We start from the raw sequence: 20,639 nt of genomic DNA on the forward strand, positions 1-20,639 counted from the left end.
GCTACAGACCTAAATGAGGCAACGTGGAGAATTACAAAGAATGCAGAGAAAATAAAAACCACTTTCATAGCAGGAACAACTGAAAGTGTAATTAAAATTCATTAGATTAAGACACAGAGAATTGGAAGAGATGGAACGGCTGTGATCTGTTTGGATAGAAAATCAAACAAAAATCAAGTTTGCTTATGATAGAAGCAAAAGCATTAGCAATATTTTATTACGACTTACGTATTATAATTTATACTTACGTATTATAAAATACGTAAGTATTTTATTACGACTATTTTATTTAATATAATAATTTTTTTACGAATAAAATACGTATTTTATCCGTAAAAAATACTTTTTTAGTATTAAAAAATACTAAAAATACTTTATTATAATATAATATTATTTTTATTACGTATTTTAATCGTTATAAAATACTTACGTATTTTATAACGATTAAAATTACCCGATTATTTATTGTGTTTGGTAATGTTTTGGTTCCAAATATGTGTTCAATCTTGGGTGGTCGGCACCTAACCCTGCTTTTCCCATAGGGCCTGTTGCTGCTTTTCCCATAGGGCCCGATTTTGCATTGCACGAGGGTTTCTAGGAACGCAACTATCGTGCTATACGAGGACAGACTGTATCTCTCTTTTGGGGATTACCCTGACTTCTAATCTCTCTTGGCACAAGCGCATTACAAATATTGCTTCCTCAGCATCTAAAAAACTTGGTTTTCTATTTCCCTCTCGTCATTACTTTTCTTTCAAACAGCTGTTCACTCTTTATAAATTGCAAATCCGCCCTACCATGGAATATTGTTCCCACATCTGGGTCGGTGCCCCTAAAGATGACTCCTCCGTAGCCGGGTGGGCAGGAGCAGCAGTGCGTAGCACACGCTTCTTGATTAGACTGGGATTCGAGCCTGTGACCTCTAAATACGGATGATGCGGAAATGTTAGGGAATGACCACCGCATATCCTCGGAGCAATATGGCCTTAGTTGCTAATGCTCCTAAAATCCAAATAACAAACAAACATAGCAAACAGCCCCCAGTATTGTTCCAAATGTGTATTGTTCCCACATCTGGGGTGGTGTCCCCAAAACCTCTCTCAGGCTTCTAGATTCCATTCAGAAGAGGGCAGTTAGGTTAATTAATGACTCGTCTCTAACAGAGTCTCTACACTCGCTGTCTTATGGATATACTGTTTCTGCTGCATGCCTTTTCTACAGATACTTCCATGGTCACTGTTCTTCTGAATTGGCTTCTATAATTCCCGCTCTCTCTCTCTTTCAAAACAGTCCGAACACCTGCCACCCCCAGCCAACATCCATTTACTGTCCAACTTCGAACTCACAGAACCAATTTTTCATCTTCCTCATTTATTCATTCAGCTGCCGTTTTCTGAAACAACCTTCCTTTGTATGTATTTCCTGAAAATTACAGTCTACAGAAGTTCAAGTTTAATGTCAACAAATATCTTCTTTCGTCTTCTCAACCTCCAACCCAAGCACGGTACCAACTACTATAGGTTCTAATACCTGTCATGTTTGGGACATCAATGACAAACTGGTTAACGAGTGTCGTCGTTTCAAAGAGTATTTAAGATTAGTCACTGCAAGAAAACCTGAAATGTCCTGAAATCTTGCAGCTCATATATGAAAGAAAATTGAGGTTTCCCAAATTGACGGCAAGCCTTAAAAATTTCTGTGACATTATCAATTACGAGTTTTGAAGCTGAATCTTTTCTAAACTATCAATAATAATAAAAAATATTTCGATCAACCTTGCAAGAGGAAAGACTGAATTATCTTTCTATTCTCTTTATAGAAAATGATATTACAAAACCGTCATAAGAAGATTGTTTGGTTTTTTTTTTTTGGGATTTGTTAGGCGCATCTTGAACTATAGCCATAGTGCTCCAGTCATACTCCAGTCAAAGAGTATGCAGCCAAAAAGTGTTATAGAGGTATTATAAAGTACAGGCATCGTGTTATTTTTCTGGATTTTGTGGTGTTTGTCAGGTTTTTTTTTTTTTTTTTTTTTAATTTGCAATTTATTTTCTCATTCTAAATAAATATTCACTTTTGTACCTAATTTTGTATTCCTTTTCTTAAAGAGGGCCTCAAAAATTGTACAAGCTTCAGGTTCCACAAAACATGGATCCACCCCTACAGATAACCTGTATTCTATCTCAACATTCATGCACTCCAATTGCCTAAGACATCCAATAAATAATGATCTGTATCATTTCAGGAAGAAAACCATCAGTCCACGTGGCATTTACTGCTGTGTAAATTGTCTCCTACTAAGGTTATAAATATGATAACTCTACTGAATCTCAATTGAAATATCTATATGAATAAAGCAAGATGTTCACAGATAGGACATTTTGATTTTTTACTAAATGTTTAGTCAGTAATTTTTCACATCAAAACAGCCATTATATCTCAATGGTATTTCATCTTTGATCTAATGAAGTTATTTTCAATTTGCAAAACCATGTAGGTATACCACCACTTGGGTCAACTGGCAATAATAGGTAGTAGAAGAGTCAGCATCCATTGTAATGCCACCACTTTGCTTATTGGAGAATTGAAGTGGCAAAACCTGAGTTTGGTCTCCATAGAAAATTTCTGACCACTGTCATCTTGTCCATTATACAGTATGAGTTTGAAGTTATTATGGACATATAGAGAGATCCAACATTTAGAGGAGGTAGCTCCAAAACGAGTTTTATAGATTTCGATAGATAGTCCATCATGCTAAAGCTATTGGCTGTTGAGTGGACTGTACTGCCATAAGGATTTCAGAAGAATCAAGAACAATTTTTATGCCAAGAAAACTCCAGGTGATGATGTCATTTCTCTCCTTGTTCTCAAAGCACTGACTTTGAGAACAAGTAGAGAAAAGATCTTGTAATAACTGAGAGTAAAGTGGAGGAGAAATTGTTGAAGATAAACACAAGAAAGGCACCTGGGGTGGATGGGATCTATCCAGTTATATTAAAGGAGGCAGGAAAGGAAGTAAGCAAACCCTTAGCCATAATTATGAGAGCTTCCTTGGACTCAGGGGAGGTACCCATGGACTGGAGATGTGCAAATGTGACCCCAATTCACAAGGGAGGATCAAAGGGCGACACAAGTAATTATAGACCTGTGAGTTTAACTTCTGTTCCCGGAAAATTAATGGAGGCACTGGTTAAAGAAGCACTGCAGGATCATCTAGACAAGAATTCAGTTATAGCTCGGACACAGCATGGTTTTGTTAAGGGGAAGTCTTGCCTGACTAATTTGATTGGATACTATGATGTAGTCACAAAAGAACTGGATGCAGGGAATAACTTTGATATTATATACTTGGATCTTAGAAAGGCTTTTGATACTGTTGCACATGGAAGACTGCTGCACAAATTGGAGCAGTGTGGCATTGGAGGCAAATTGCTGCTATGGATAAAGGGGTGGTTAAGGGGGAGAAGACAGAGAGTGGTAATCAATGGACACTGCTCATCGTGGACTAATGTTATTAGTGGAGTCCTTCAGGGTTCAGTATTGGGTCCTTTATTGTTTTCTGTATTTATAAATGATATTGATGATGGTATATCAAGCTTAATGTCCAAGTTTGCAGACGATACGAAGGTTGGCAGGGTTGTAAAGGACACTACTGACACTATGCTGCTGCTGCAGCAACAGGATCTGGAAAGGTTGAGCAGATGGGCTGAGAGGTGGCAAATGAAGTTTAACATTGACAAATGTAAAGTACTACATATGGGAAACAGCAACCCCAGAGCAACGTATCAAATCTCTGGTACTACACTGACAGTGGTAGAGAATGAAAGGGACCTGGGGGTGGTTGTGCAGGCAGATATGAAGTTCTCTGACCAGTGCAGACGGGCTGCAAGAGTAGCTCATGGTGTTATTGTCAATGATAGATAGGAATTTTTCTAGCAGGGATAAGGAGGTGATCATTCTCTTGTATAAGGCAATGGTCAGGCCACACCTGACCATTGCCTTATACAAGTACTGTATACAGGCCTGGAGGCCTCATTTCAAGAAGGATGTAGAGCTGCTGGAACGAGTACAGAGAAGGGCAACAAGATTAGTGAATGGAACAAAGAGGTGCTCTTACGAAGAAAGGCTTAAGTTTTGCGAATTACAGTGTCTGGAGAACTAGGCACCAGCGAGGTGATCTGATAGAGGTGTACAAAGCCTTGAATGGTTTGAGCATGCTCAGTGCTGATGGGATTCTTCCTCTTGCTCAGAATAATCACCTGAGAGGGCATAAATTCAAATTGAGGAAAGACAGATGTAGGATAGATGTGCGGAAATTTGCCTTTAGCCAGCGGGTGGTTGGTAGGTGAAACAGACTTCCATCCCTTGTCGTGGAAGTTGATAGCCTAAATAAGTTTAAGGCTCAGCTGGACAGGTATTTCGAATGAACAGAGGGATGAAGTGGAAGTGGTTATTTTTTATTTATTTATTTTACTTTATTTTTTTTTTTTTGGCTGATGCTGCATAAGCTTGCTTTCTTGCATCAAATGCCTCTACTAATGCTAATGCCATTAGCTTGCTCCTTTAGCCTTTTTACACTTTATTCCACTGGCGTTTTCCCTTCTGCTTCAAAATTTGCAACATACAGCCAGTCCCTAAAACCAGTGAAAAATTCCTCCCATCTAGTTTTTGTCCCATTGCCCTTACTGCTAGTCATCTTTTCCATTATTCAATATGAGTTTGAAGTAATTACGGACTTATAGAGAAATCCAACATTTAGAGGATGTAGCTCTAAAACGAGTTTTTATAGATTTGGATAGATAGACTATTGGGCCAAACTGATTAATCTATGGTGCAATTCCTCAACAGGAGTCGTAACAAGAAGTTTTATACCACAAGTTACATATTTACTAAATAAGTCAACAAGAACATGGTTTTCTATGGGAATGGAAACTTCATATATAATAACAGGACATGGGTCCCCTCAATGAAAAACTATTCCAACTGGGGAGTACATGATACAGATTTAAGTGCATGTGGAGCTGTAGAAAACTGGAAGCATGTACTTTATGACTGTCTGTGTTATGTTGATTTACGATTGAAAATACAGGGCTATGCTTCTAATTTCCATCCTGGGGGAGAAGAGAATCTTCTCTCCACCCGAGCAACTTTTCAAAAATTGCAAGAATTTGCTAAGGAACTATTTAAAAGAAAATGACAGGTGGTTTGCTGAGATTCCGAAACAATTAGTACTGAAGTTGGAGTCGGCAAAAGATTTTTTTCTTTATTTATTATTATTATTTTTATATATCTGTATGTTTATTTATTTTTTAACACCACTTGAACTCTTATTTTTTCTTCTTTTCTTTTTTTTTTTTTTTCTTTTTTCTTCTCCTCTGGAGTAGGCCCTCAGAGGAATCTGGCGCATCTTCTGGCAACATCGGGTTGGTAAGAGTCTCAAATTGAGACAGTATGAGCACTATGGAACTGGCACACCTTCCTAGTGTGGACAAGTACCCAGAATCATCTCCCCAGGTGATTGACGCTTCTGGGTAGCCAAGCGGCCAGACACAACAATAGAACACACACACACACACATAATACACACAAACCTAAGTCACTCACATATCTGGCCCATTTCTAGTGATACTGTTCTTCACAGAGATAAGAGGCAGAGCTGAACTTATGTTCTAGCAGCCACCCTTTACAAAAACACGTGCCCTTACCTCTAAGTCTTCTGTTCGTGATACCAAGCACAGCGGTTTTTTAAACCGGGGTGCCGCGGCACACTAGGGTACCGCAACAACATTCTTGGGGTGCCGTGTAATTTGGGTTTAAGTTACTTAAAGTCATTATTATTATCATTTTGATATTTATATATTTATTTCATTATAAAAGGGTACAGTACAATATCCATTGTACCGTATTATTAAAAGTATTATTGTACCGTATATATTAAAATCTCGAAAACCACTGTGTTAGGTATTTCTTTTGGCCTAGGGGTGTCGTTAAAAAATTACTGGGACACTAGGGGCGCTGGTGAACCGAGAAAGGTTGGGAACCTCTGGTCTAGTGGATAGACATCGTGCTGATTTAGAGACTTGTACTGGTCTTATTCCAAATTATTATCTGTTCATCAAGGATCTAGGACATCCAGGGCAGATATAGAGAGGTTAGTGCAGCAATTTATTTTTTTATTCAGTTTCTCCTGAGAACGGCTTTCAAACTCACTGCAGGGCTACAATGACACCATTATTGCTTCATAGAGGTTTTCTGCTTCATTGCATGCTCATGTATCTTTGGGAATGGATTTTAGTGTGAAATTGATTCAGGCTAAGACTACTGTGCTTGCAAAAAGGGCAGTAACTTTAAATTTAATTCTAAGTTTGTTTCCAATTCAAAAACAGATCGGCGAGAAATTCCCACTCCTCCACAAGTGCGGTTAACATCATCAGCATTAGAGGTATACGATGCAAGAAAGCAAGCTTATAGCAGCAGCCAAAACAAAAAAAGAAAAAAGCACCCTTCCCATTTTACCCATCCATTCATTCCAAATGTTTGTCTAGTTCTGCCTTGAACTTATTTAAGTTACTGACCTCCACTGCAACAGATGGAAGTTTGTTCCAACTATCAACCACCTGCTGGCTAAAGGCTAATTTCCAAACATCTATTCTACAATTGTCTTTCCTCAATTTGAATTTATGTCCCCTCAGGTGTGTAATCTCAGCAAGAAGAAGAAGAAGAAGAATCCCATTAGCAGTGAGTTTGCTCAATCCATTCAAGGCCTTACACGCCTTTATTAGATAACCTCGCAGATGACTAGTCTCCAGAAGCTGCAATTTGCAGAACTTAAGCCTTTCTTGGTAACAGCAACCCTTTGTTCCACTCACCATTCTCGTTGCCCTTTTCTGTACTCATTCCAGCAGCTTTACATCTGTCCTAAAATGAGGCCTCCAGACTGTATACAGTACTCAAGGTGTGACCTGACCATTGCTTTATACAGTCTGTCCTCGTATAACATGTGTTTACATTACACGAATTCGGTCATACATAACTTATAAATAGGGGAACGATATCTTATATAACACGAACCGAATTCGCTTATGCACGATTCGCCTTTGTGTTTACAAGAAATGGCAGTCGAACGCAGAATCACCCCAACCGAACGCAACACGATAGGAATGAAGAGAAGATTCTGAAAATGTATTTATGTTTTTTATATCAGTGAAGGGAAAACACATAAAACACCATAATAACGTAAAAACCAACACAATTCCAGCTATCGATATAATCTCAAATGCAATTAGATGGAGTTTACTACCAGTTTATAACAGATTCCACTAGCAGAAACGCAACTGGAAATTATTTTATGGTAGTAACCCCCAGAAATGTGCTTTAGTAAAATGTGAGGCGTTAATAGTGTATCTCGGCCTTTACGGTGTTGTTTATTCAGTTGCTACGCGGGCACAGCTTTGTTTATGTGTATCAAGGGTGCCTCCTCGTTTTGTAATTGTGCTTGATTCCCTAAAAATGAGTAAAATACTTAAAAGGTGTGAAAAGGAAGCGTCCTGGCGAAGACACTGCAGATTCAGAGAGAAAAAAAAAAAAGGCAATATCGATAAACAGAGGCGGACGGGGTCAAAAATTCTTACCTGGGAAAATTTATAGTGGCCTCATACTACGGTTTATGGCCAAAATCATACCGGCCTCCGGCCCACCTGGGTTTCCCCGGCAAGGCTTATGGCCAGTCCGCCTCTGTCAATAGAGAAAAAATATGAAATTGTGAAACGCTTTGAGCAAAATGAAAGACCATGTGATATTGCACGTGCTACAGACCTAAATGAGGCAACGCCGAGAATTAGAAAGAATGCAGAGAAAATAAAAACAACTTTCATAGCAGGAACAACACAAAGTGTAATTAAAATCCATTAGATTAAGACACAAAGAATTGGAAGAGATGGAAAGGCTGTCATCTGTTTGGATAGAAAATCAAACAAAAAACAAGTTTGCTTACGATAGAAGCAAAAGCATTAGCAATATTTTATTACGCAATAGTCGTAATAAAATACGTAAGTATTTTATTACGACTATTTTATTTAATATAATAAATTTTTTACTATTTTATTAATAAATTTTTATTATTTAAATAAATAATAAAAAATAAATATTTTTTATTTATTATATTATAATAAAAATAAAAAATATTATATTATTTTTTATTTCTTATTTTAATCGTTATAAAATACTTACGTATTTTATAATGATTAAAATTACCCGATTATTTATTGTTTGGTAATGTTTTGGTTCCAAATGTGTGTTCAATCTTGGGTGGTCGGCACCTAACCCCACTTTTCCCATAGGGCCTGTTGTTTATATTGCACAATTTTGCATTGCATTAGGGTTTCTAGGAACACAACTATCGTGCTATATGAGGACAGACTGTACAAGGAGACAGTCATCTCCTTATCCCTGCTACCAAAATTCCTGCAAAGATGACCTGCAAGACACCACGAGCTACTCTTGCAGCCTTTTTGCACTGCTCAGAAAACTTCATATCTGCACAATTACCCCCAGGTCCTTTTCATTCTCCACTACCCTGAGTGTAGTACCACCCAGTTGATATGTTACTCTGGGGTTACTGCTACCCATATGCAGTACTTTACATTTGTCAATGTTAAACTTCAGTTGCTATCTCTCAGCCCATCTGCTCAACTTTTCCAGATCCTGTTGCAGTAGCATATTATCATTACTGTTATTAACAACCCTTCCAACCTTGATATTGTTTTCAAACCTAGACATTAACCCTGATAGACCTTCATCAATATTGATAAATACCGAAAACAACAATGGGCCTAACACTGAACCCTGGAGGACTCCACTATATACATTAGTCCACGAAGAGCAGTATCCATTGATAACTACTCTGTTTTCTCCCACTCAACCATCCCTTTATCCATAGCAGCAATTTGCCTCCAATGTCACACTGCTCCAATTTGTGCAGCAGTCTTCCATATGCAAAAAAATCAGAAGCCTTCCTGAGATTGAAGTACAGGAACTCCCCAACTTACATAAGGGTTGCATTCTGCGGAATGTTACATAAGACTCAATTTCCCCGTTGCTTGTGCAGCACTTGCATCTGTGCTCGCTGAATTGATTGAATCAAAAAAGAGTTCAATGAACATGTAAATAGAATTATTTATTGTATTTCAATTTTTTATTTCATGAGCAGGAAGCAGAAATTACAAAAGCATGCAATTAAAAAAATTTTCAAAACTATAAAATTACACAAAAAAAAAGGAGACAGGCATAACGTCAGTAAGTTTTACCTTGAGCATTGTTGCCAGAATCTACGTTTTCAGTATGCCGCTGCAGAAGTTGAGGGCTGTAAAGATTTAGCAGTCGGCTGTTCAACCTTACGAAAGAAAATATTAATGGATGACTGGGTGATGGCTTTTTTCTTTTCATCGCAGATTTCTTTGTAGCGAGCAAGCATATCATTCACCCCTCTGTTAACTTTTAAGAATCATTCGCTGTCAGGATCCATCTTCTCAAACCTCGCCATTGCCAACTGTCTGGTGGTGAAGCTTCTCGGCTCCTCATTTGGTTCATCTTGAGCTTTGTTAGCATTTTCTTATTCCACTATCGCTGCCTGCAAATCAATAAGTTCTTCGTTAGATAATTCCTTCTCTTCTTCCTCTGTTAACCCCTCCAAGTCTTTGGCATCAACTTCCAACTGAAGTAGCTCTGCAACTTTTACAGTCTTATCTGTAACCTCTTTATATGATTCATCTTTTTCAAATCCTTCAAAACCTTTTACATGCTGTGAGCATATTTTCTTCCATGCGGCATTTAAACAACTTTTAGTAATTTCCGCACAGGCCTTATTAATGTTTAAGATGGCGTGGTAAATATTGTAAGATTTCCAAAAGGGTCTTAACATAAACTGTTTCTCACCATCTACTGCAGACAATGCTTGAGCAAATGTTGTGCGTAAATAGTATGCTTTTAAATTCAAAATAACACCCTGATCAATAGGTTGGATAAGTGAAGTCGTGTTTGGTGGTAGAAATATGACTCTCGTGTTCGAATTTAAATCATCTAGATGCGTAGGACGTCCTGGAACATTATCTAATAGAAGCAAAATCTTGAAAGGAACGTTGTCTTTACAATACTTTTCAACCTCGGGAATGAAGCAGCATTTAAACCAATCCTAAAAGAGAGAGATTGTTACCCATGCTGTCTGGTTCGATCGCACAGGTAGGATGGCTTTATCGATGCCTTTAAATGCACGATGATTTCCAGAATGGTACACAAGCAGTGGTTTTAATCTGTAATCTCCTGCTGCATTAGCCCCATGCAAGAGTGGCCCTGTCATTTGACACTTCAAAACCTGGCATTGTATTTTCCTCTTTGGCGATGTATGTTCGATCAGGCATTTTTTTTTTTTTTTTTTTTTTTTCGATACAGAGCAGTCCCATCAACGTTAAAAATTTTGCTGCATTGAATAATCGTCTTTATCAATAATTTTTTCCAACACTACAAAATTTCTCTGCAGCTGCAGAATCGACACTGGCGATTTACTGCATACTTTAACGTTGTGGAAACCAGCACGATGCTTAAACCTATTAAACCACTCATTGCTTGCCACGAATTTGACTTGGGGTTCGCCGTACTTATCCTTAATATGTTCATAAATACTTGTTGCTTTTGCTTGAATGGCCATTAGACTCAGGAGCACTTGCTTCTGAATCTGATTTTCCATCCATATTATTAACATCTGTTCCATCTTTGATATAGAACCTGAACGCTATTTTATGATCACTGTTGATCCTTTGACATGTTCTTTTATACACGCACTGTCCCTTAAAATAATACAGTATTCACTATTGAAGTAGCGAGACCTAATTCCCTTGCAATAGATGACAACTCTGTCCTGCTTCATACTTAATCATTTTCATCTTCATTTCTAAATCAATTTTGTTTCGTTTCTTGGCACTACCACTACTTTCACTTTTCGTTGGTTGCTTTCCCTTCATCATTGTAATACGTAAATAGGAATGAAGAGAAGTTTCTGAAAAATTGTTTTTTTATGATTGAAGATTTCAGTGAAGGGGAACACATTTCACTATAATAGCGTAAAAACTAACACAGTTGTAGTTATCAGTATTATCGCAAATGCAATAAGATCGAGTTTATAATTAGATGCACTAACAGAAAAGCCGAATAAACTGGAAAGTGCAAATTGTTTTTTTGGTCGTGACCTCTAGAAAAATGCTTTAGAAAAATTTCACAAAGGCGTTCAAAATTGATTCTTATAACGAGAACATATGATAACGATGAAAGGGTACCACAATTTCCATTATAAATATGACCTTTTAGAGAGAGATAAATAGCTTAGTTATAAAGCGAAATTTTCAACTTCCAATGACTAGGAACATACAAAAAAAAAAAAAAAAAAAGTGTTATTGGATTTGCATTACGATACTTTCACGATACCTCAATTTATTCCTACGGGATGCAAAATACGTTTCCATATTTTTTTTTCAGTTTGCACCAGCCGGCAAAAACTTACATAAAGTTGAATTTCCATAAGTCGGGTATTACTTAAGTCTGCGAGTTCCTGTATATTGATATCAGAATTATTCTTTGCTTCCAGTTCCTTTGTGATTACATCGTTGTATCCAATCAAATTTGTCAGACAAGACTTCCCCTTAACAAACCCGAACTATAACTGCAGTCTTGTGTAGATGATCCTGCATCGCTTTCTTAACCAGTGACTCCATTATTTTCCCTGGAATAGAAGTTAGACTGACAGGTCTGTAATCACTTGTGTCGCCCTTTGATCTCCCTTTGTGAATACATTTACACATCTTCAGTCCATGGGTCCCTCCCCTGAGTCCAAGGAAGCTTTCGTAATTATGGCTAAGGGTGTGCTTTCTTCCTTTGCTGCTTCCTTTAATATAACTGGATAGATCCATTCCACCCCAGGTGCCTTTCTTATGTTTAATTTCATCAATTTTTCCTTCACTTTGCTCTCAGTTATTAAAAAATCATATAGCTCCCTTCCAGAGTTTGATAAGCTTCTAGCCTCCACTTCACTACAGACCTCATGTGTGAATGTAGATGCAAAATACTCATTCAATTTGTCAGCTACCTCAGCAAATTCATCAACAATTGAACCGCTGATGTTAAGTCAACCAATCTGATTCATCCCCTTTCTTCTTGAGTTTACGTAAGTAAAGAAGACTTCACTGTTTTTCTTTGCATTGTTTGCCAAAGGTTTCTCATAATATGCTTTTTGCTTGCCTAATGTCCTTTGTGACTTGATTACATATTATCTTATATCTGCCGTAGGCATCTGTGTCTCCTGATAATTTATATGCATCCCGTGCATTTTTCTTTTCTGCCACGAGTCTATTTAGGTCATCTGACATCCAGTTAGTCCTAAACCTTGAACAGTATTTCTTAGTAGGTATGAAAAGCCTAGTAGTTTCCAAGATTAATTTCTTGACTGTTTCCCATTTAGAATTTGCTGTTGGGAACTTAAAAACTAGAATTTAAAAACTCCCTGAGACCACTGTAGTCACCTTTACGAAAGCAAAAACCCTTACCCCCTGATGGCAGTTACATCTTTAAGTCAATCCCACATCAGTACACTGTGATCACTGCCACCTAGTGGTTCCTTTATCTGCAGATTCTTAATGAATGAAGAATCACTGCTGATAATCAGATCAAGAATATTACTCCCTGTGGTTGTCTCTCGAACATGCTGCTGTAGAAAATGGTCATCCAATAAATCCACAAAAGTTTTGCTGGTGTGTGAGTGATAAACCCACAAGTTCCAGCCTATATCTGGAAGGTTAAAATCCCCCCCACCCCATTATAAGACAATCTGATTTACTGGTCCACTCTATTTCCCTATACAGTTGTTCGTTGTACTCATCAGAGTCATTAGGCCTACAACACACTCCTACTCTCAACTTTGTTTCCCTAGTGCTTATGTCACACCAAACCGACTCAGCACTGCACTGTGTCCACCCATGTCAACTGGATGACTTCCTTAGATTTTGTGTTTCTTAACTAACAGTATCACCCCTCCTCGTGTTCTACCCTGTCTATCCTTCCTGTACACATTCTATTCCCCAAATTCGAATTGTGCACTGCTTATTGGATTTAACTGATTTAGACACAGATTTAAACCCTAAGATGGCATCAAAAGACTAAAGATAGCAAAACAAAGAAAACAATAATACAGGGAAAGTGACCTCTGAACGCGACACTCAGAACCTGCAACCACAGGATATAGCAAAACCAGATATTAACCAAGACACTTGGACAACTTCAGAAGAAGAGGAAAATAATCCTGGGCCAGCTTCAAGTGAAAAACGTAGAATAAATTCCAGGACAGAAACAGTCTCTCCAACCTAGTTTAAGCACACAGCAGGAATTTCCTGAAAATGATAGAGAAAGCCAAGACAAAGAAGAGACTATCCAGGCAGCTGATTCTGCTCTGGATCAAATCATAACAATTAGGCTTCCGCGTGAAGAGCTCATGGCAGAGTAAACAAGTAGAGTTACAGCCCCAACAAATTATAGGAGGAAATTTATAGGAATGTGGGCACACTTGGAAAGGACTCTCACAGACCTCCACTTTGAGAATCAATTATTGAAGGTCAAGCTAGAGACTTAGGAAAGTGAATATGACTTGCAAAAACAAAGCATGTCTTATGCACAGGCTCTTAAGGGGACCCAGCAAAATTACAGTCAAAGTAAGCCACAACTGGCTACCACCAAACAAAGAAAAGATGAAAATATCAAACCTGCAGAGAACAGCACACTGTGAACTCTATTGAGGCTTATCACAAATTTAAACAAGTACACCAACCGTTTAACTATAATAGTTTAATACTGAAAATTATAAAATGTACCAGATGATACAGTACTGTAAAATAATATTTACAAAAACTGACTTACAAAATAAAATGTATGATGAAATTTTAAAATACAATAAAATATAATAAAGGTTAAAAGTGATAAAACAATGATTGTAGCTTTCGGGGGCATCTGCCTCCTTTTTCAACAACAATGATATTTAGGCAACACATCCTTAAATAACATGTTCACGGCACACATGGCTGACCAGGCGCATGCTCAGTATTTCTTTCATGTGAACCAGAAGTGGCTCGGGAGCGTGGAAACGCAAAGTGCTTGTCTTTTGCAAGGACCACAGCCTCCAGAAGGGGGCGGAGCCGAACACCCCTGTCCCTATTCATACTATTGTTTTCGGACAAGCCAAACCACAAACTCTCCAGCCACTTATGGTTCCAGAATCTATGTGCCCAGTCAAGGATGACAGCATTCACTGGGGAGACCTGATGTTGTTTTTCCCAATAATGCTCAGCAGTGGCGGACTTATTAAACTCTGCAGTCTGTATGGCTCACATATGCTCCCCCAGATGGTCTTTTAGTCGCCGTCCTGTCTCCCCCACAATCCGGCATTTGATCTCATATACGACCCCACTACTGGAATCCCCAGTAATGGGGTCTTTGACCTGTGACACCACTGTGTGCAACCTCCAGCCCGGAGATTGCACACAGCGTGCCTGAAAGCCGCGAAGCATCCTTGCAATATGATCTGACAAGCCCGGATAGTAGGGAATTTAAACTGTGGTGACTGGAACGGATGGTGTTCCATGATTAGGCTCCACTTCTCTATTATATTTATCAATGAATATGGAAGAAATACTGAGCATGCGCCTGGTCAGCCACGTGTGCCGTGAACCTGTTATTTAAGGATGTGTTGCCTAAACATCATTGTTGTTGAGAAAGGAGGCGGATGCCTCCGAAAGCTACAATCATTATTTTATCGCTTTTAACCTTTATTATATTTTATTGTATTTTAAAATTTCATCATACATTTTATTTTGTAAGTCAGTTTTTGTAATTATTATTTTACAGTACTGGTATCGTCTGGTACATTTTATAATTTTCAGTATTAAACTATTATAGTTAAACAGTTGGTGTACTTGTTTAAATTTGTGATATGAATCATTCTCCTAACCTTAGAGGCCTTTTTGAAGATAAAGTCTATTGAGGCTGTCAAACAATGTGTTACAAAACACTCAAGATTAGAGGACTTAGCAAAACCAGAACAGCTGGAATAGTCATAGAGAGACAGCCAATGAGGAGGATGCAGAGGCAATCAGAAATAATCCTACAGTTATAAATTTGGGACTGAAAAGACAAAAACAAAAGGACCTAATATATTAATTTTTGATATTGATTCTGTAAAATCAAGGGAAATATATGACAAAAATTTCTCTGAACTTGTTTCCATAGGGAAATTTAGAGAGAAATACTCCACAAAATCTAGAAACTTGCGAATCCAGTAATTGGATTGTGGAGCTGTCTCCAAAAATGTGGCAGATAGTTAATAAACAAGAGAGAATATATATTGGATGGGACAGGTATAGGGAACATTTCGATTGTCAAGGACATCACTTCAACAGCTGCAAAAAGACACAAGCAGCTAAATATTCAAATTGCAAGAGTGCAGGGCTTGCCTTTGATGACTTAGGGATCCTAAATGCCCAAGCTATTTCAAGGCAGTGAAATTACACAAACAGAAAGTTGATTATGGACAATTCTAGAAATTCCCATAATTACCAAGCTCTGAAGTTCCTCTAACCAAATTTCTGTTCCTTCCCGGAGACCAAGCAATAGTAGGTCAACTAAAACTTAAAATGGAAAAACAGGAAATAGCTGTATCCAAGGGCCGTACACCCATGGGGGCAGGGTTCAAGGATATCCCTGATTTAGGATTATTGAGGCCACCACTGACACCATGTGAGCTGACTTACTATAAGAAATCCTGCCATTACAGTCACTAAAACAAGTAATCTGAACAATCCATTGGCAGTCTGTGCCAAAATCACTTCCCATCTGATATTTATGTACTATAAACCAAGAGGCCAAACTTGTATATTAGGGTCACCCAGTAAGTTATTACATATCGAGGGTTTAGTGTCAGACAACGTTAACTACAAAATCATTTTGTAGTAACCGCTTTTGTAATTAACCAAGAAAAAGTCATTTGACATTTTCTTGGCTTACGAGAAATGTTCTTATAGCCCAAGCTAACTTGTAAACTACTAGATAATACATTTCTATGACATGGTATGCATTGTTATTTTTATAAAGATAAAGTTGTCTCAAAACAAAAATGCAATTTTGAAGTTAACGTCTGACTCTATGCCCTCGATATACCTCGGTATTGTGTCTGTAAATTGCACATGTTCTCTGGTCGAGTTGTGTTTTGCCGAGGGAAAAACTTTGCTGTCTACTTTGATAACTTTGATAGACCTATGCCTGAGACTGACTAACTCAGCCACGGAGTGAAAAATGCCCATTGAAGTTCCTCGCATCATCAATGGGATTCGAACCCGTGCCTTTTCTACCCTGTGTGGGGGAGGATGCCGACGATACCACTGTGCTACTTGAGCAGATAGTACTGAAAACAGGACTCAATTACAATATTTACAGGCAGCTCTAGCGCTCCTACATGACAAAAAAATCCTGGTATCTATGGACATCAACTGCAGGTCCCCCGCCCCATGGCACAGTGATAACTTTGATAGACTTACCTCAAACAGAGTAACGCACCCGAAATGGGCAGATCTTGGAGGAATTCGTGCTACATCCTTAAGGGTTCTAAACCAGCCACACAATCCTACAACACAGTAGTATGTTGCATGAGAGTGTCATGGATGTTACAATGGCCACCACATGAAAGTTTGCAAATTGGAAGGTGCAGGAGGCCTGGATCACATCTGACCACCAACAATAAATTTCCAGCTGATATGGCAGTTAGATCAGACCCCCCCTCACCAGTATATGATATTATTAATTTTTTTATTATTATTATTATTAGCTAAATGGTGCAAGGAATGCTGCACCAGCCAAAAAAAATTCCCGAGTTACCCTGAGAGAGAGAGAGAGAGAGTGTGTCAAAAGTAGAAGGAAATCACCAAAAAATAGAAGAATGGTGATATCCAGCTCAGGACCCTGGGTGTGCCAAGCCCATTACTCACCAGATGTGAGTCCCTGGGGTTAAATATAAACAGGTATATCCTAAAGGCAAATTGTAAAAAATTTATGGAACCTGTAAATTCTATTTTGGGACCCACCTCCACAAAACAATGGTGAAATTCATCCTGACCAACAGGTACAAAAATTTACTAACTTATTCATAAAGGCTGCTGATGCCACATTTAGAAAGAAAAAGCCCTGCGTAAATGCAGTACCCTGAACTGGAGAACCTCCAACAAAGGGTGCATCAGGTTAGAAAGCATATTCAAAGGTCAATGTCTGGCTGGCCTCTAGCAGAGGTAAATGCCCAGAGGGAAACATACAGCTCCCTGAAAAATACATACACCCAAATGATAAGACAAAAGAAAAATGATCATGGCAGACCCATGTTGGTACTTCTGGTAATGCATCTGGAGTGTAGTACACATTGTCACCAACAAACTGCCTAAAAGAGATGTCGTCACCACAGATACCACAACTGGACAATTAACATATATATGGGATGGGACTGTAAATAACATCATTGATTCCCTGTTGACAACCAAGCTCTCCTGATCAGACCAACATATTTTGTGAAAATGAGACTTATGTTTCTGCTGAAATTGAAACCCCCCCTTTACCAGGGATGAACTAATGAATGCACTCGATAAAACAAAGGAAAGGAAATGACTTGGGCATGACTAAATTGAAAATACTGGTAAAAAAAATCATCCTCGCCACCTTCTCAACCTTTACAATAACTGCTTAAATAGAGGCATATTTCCAGCTACATGGAAACCAGCAAACCTTAGACTTATTCTGAACAATAAGATGACCCAGAATAAGAATTCCAGATGACCTCAAATCATACAGGCCAATAGCCTTGTTACCAGTCATGTGGAATGTCTTATCCTATGCAACCTACAAAGTCATTATCTGAATGCAAATCTTTAGTCAGACAAACAGTTTGGCTTCAAACCTAGTTGCTCGACTGAGGATGCAATGAATAAGCTAATAACTGCAGCCCAGACCACTCAGGAAACCTATATGCTGGCCACCTCAATTTACTTTGCTGGTGCCTTTAATAACTTATGGTGGCCCAGCATTGTCAGGACAGTACGCCATGCTGGTATTACACAGAACCTCTATTACTATAAAAAATTACCTTAATAAAAGAGAAATAGCAGTCCAGACCAGAATGCATAAGGCATTCTGGTCTGGACTGCTAAACAATGCATAAGGCATGTTTAGCATTAGCATTAGTAGAGACATATGATACAAGAAAGCAAACTTATTCAGCATCAGCCAAAAAAAAAAAAAAAAAAAACACACACCACTCCCATTTCACCCCTCCGTTCGTTCAAAATACCTGTCCAGTTGAGCTTTAAATTTGTTTAGGCTATCAACTTCAACAACAAGTGATGGAAGTCGGTTCCACCAACCAACCACCCGCTGGCCAAAGGCAAATTTCCGCACATCTATCCGACATCCGTCCTTCCTGGCGCCTCCGTAGCCAGGTGGGAAGGAGCAGCAGTGCCTAGCACACGCTTCTTGATTAGACCAGGGTTCGAGCCCGTCACCACCAAATATGGAGGATGCGGGAAGGTCAGGGAATGACCACCGCATATCCCGGAGCAATATGGCCTTAGTTGCTAATGCTCCTAAAAATCCAAATAACAATAACAATAACAATAACCGTCCTTCCTCAATTTGAATTTATGCCCTCTGAGGTTATTATTCTGAGCAAGATGAAGAATCCCATTGGCATTGAGCCTGCTCAAACCATTCAAAGCCTTATACACCTCTATCAGATCACCTTGCCGGTGCCTAGTCTCCAGACTCTGTAATTTGCAAAACTTAAGCCTTTCTTCGTAAGAGCAACCCTTTGTTTCCATTCACTAATCTTGTTGCCCTTCTCTGTACCCGTTCCAGCAGCTCTACATCCTTCTTGAAATGAGGCCTCCAGACCTGTATACAGTACTCAAGATGTGGCCTAACCATTGCCTTATACAAGGGAATAATCACCTCCTTATCCCTGCTAGAAAAATTCCTGTATATCATTGACAAGACACCATGAGCTACTCTTGCAGCTCGTCTGCACTGCTCAGAGAACTTCATATCTGCCTGCACAATTATCCCCAAGTCCTTTTCATTCTCCACCACTGTCAGTGTAGTACCGCAGAGTTGATACGTTGCTCTGGGGTTACTGTTTCCCATATGTAGTACTTTACATTTGTCAATGTTAAACTTCATTTGCCACCTCTCAGCCCATCTCTTCAACCTTTCCAGATCCTGTTGCAGCAGCATAGCATCAGTAGTGTCCTTAACAACCCTGCCAACCTTTGTATCATCTGCAAACTTGGACATTAAACTTGATATCCCATCATCAATATCATTCATAAACACCGAAAATAACAACGGACCCAACACTGAACCCTGAGGAACTCCACTAATAACATTAGTCCACGTTGAGCAGTGTCCATTGATTACCACTCTCTGTCTTCTGCCACTCAACCATCCCCTTATCCATAGCAGCAATTTGCCTCCAATGCCACACTGCTCCAATTTGTGCAGCAGTCTTCCATGTGCAACAGTATCAAAAGCCTTTCTAAGATCCAAATATATAATATCAAAGTTATTCCCTGCATCCAGTTCTTTTGTGACTACATCATAGTATCCAATCAAATTGGTCAGGCAAGACCTGCCCTTAACAAAACCATGCTGCGTCTGAGTTATAACTGAATTCTTGTCTAGATGATCCTGCAGTGCTTCTTTAACCAGTGCCTCCATTAATTTACGTGGAACAGAAGTTAAACTAACAGGTCTATAATTACTTGTGTCAGCCTTTGATCCTCCTTTGTGAATTGGGGTTACATTTGCACATCTCCAGTCAATGGGTACCTCCCCTGAGTCCAAAGAAGCTCTCATAATTATGGCTAGGGGTTTGCTTACTTCCTTTGCTGCCTCCTTTAATATAACTGGAGAGATCCCATCCACCCCAGGTGCCTTTTTTATGTTTATCCTCAACAATCTCTCCTCCACTTTCCTCTCTGTTATTACAAAATCATCCAGCTTACTGCCAATGTTTACTTTACCTACATCATTCTCCTTCCTGAATAACTCCTCATGCGTGAATGTAGATGCAAAATACTCGTTTAGATTGTTAGCCACCTGAGCAGGATCCTCAACTGTTGAACCATCAATATCCAGTGGACCAATCTGATTCATCCCTTTCCTTCTTGAGTTTAAATATGTAAAGAACTCTTTTCTGTTTTTCTTTGCATCCTTTGCCAAGGATTTTTCGTAGTCTGCCTTTGCCTGCCTAATCTCCTTTGTGACTTGGTTACAGACCAACTTATATCTATCATAGGCTTCCATGTCACCCATTAATTTGTATGTATCCCATGCATTTTTCTTCTCTGCCACATGTCTCATTAGTCCATCTGACAACCATTTAGGCCTAAACCTTGAACAATATTTCTTAGTTGGTATGTAAAGCCTGGTAGCCTCCAAGATTAGTTCCTTGAATGCTTCCCATTTTGAGTTTGCTGTTGGTAACGTCATCAGTTGGTCCCACTGTATAGAATTTAAAT

At 38.8% G+C, this 20,639-nt stretch overlaps 1 protein-coding gene across 2 annotated transcripts in view; it reads left to right on the forward strand.

Moving 5' to 3' along the window:
* Positions 1-20,639, forward strand: part of c12.1 (spliceosome-associated protein CWC15) — a 274,176-nt gene that overhangs the window by 228,313 nt on the left and 25,224 nt on the right. Inside the window, exon 7 of one of the 2 annotated variants that reach the window (XM_090377903.1) lies at positions 2,109-2,218. The exons of the other annotated variant lie outside the window; for it this stretch is intronic. Coding sequence (XP_090234029.1) covers positions 2,109-2,211 — 103 coding nt within the window. The 3' untranslated portion in view covers positions 2,212-2,218. Of the gene's footprint in view, positions 1-2,108; positions 2,219-20,639 lie in introns of those variants that run through there. 2 annotated transcript variants of the gene reach the window in all.

The sequence above is a fragment of the Mastigoproctus giganteus genome, chromosome 7 (genome assembly GCF_048544385.1).
Source record: "Mastigoproctus giganteus isolate SK-2022 chromosome 7, ASM4854438v1, whole genome shotgun sequence".
NCBI classification, from domain to species: domain Eukaryota; kingdom Metazoa; phylum Arthropoda; class Arachnida; order Uropygi; family Thelyphonidae; genus Mastigoproctus; species Mastigoproctus giganteus.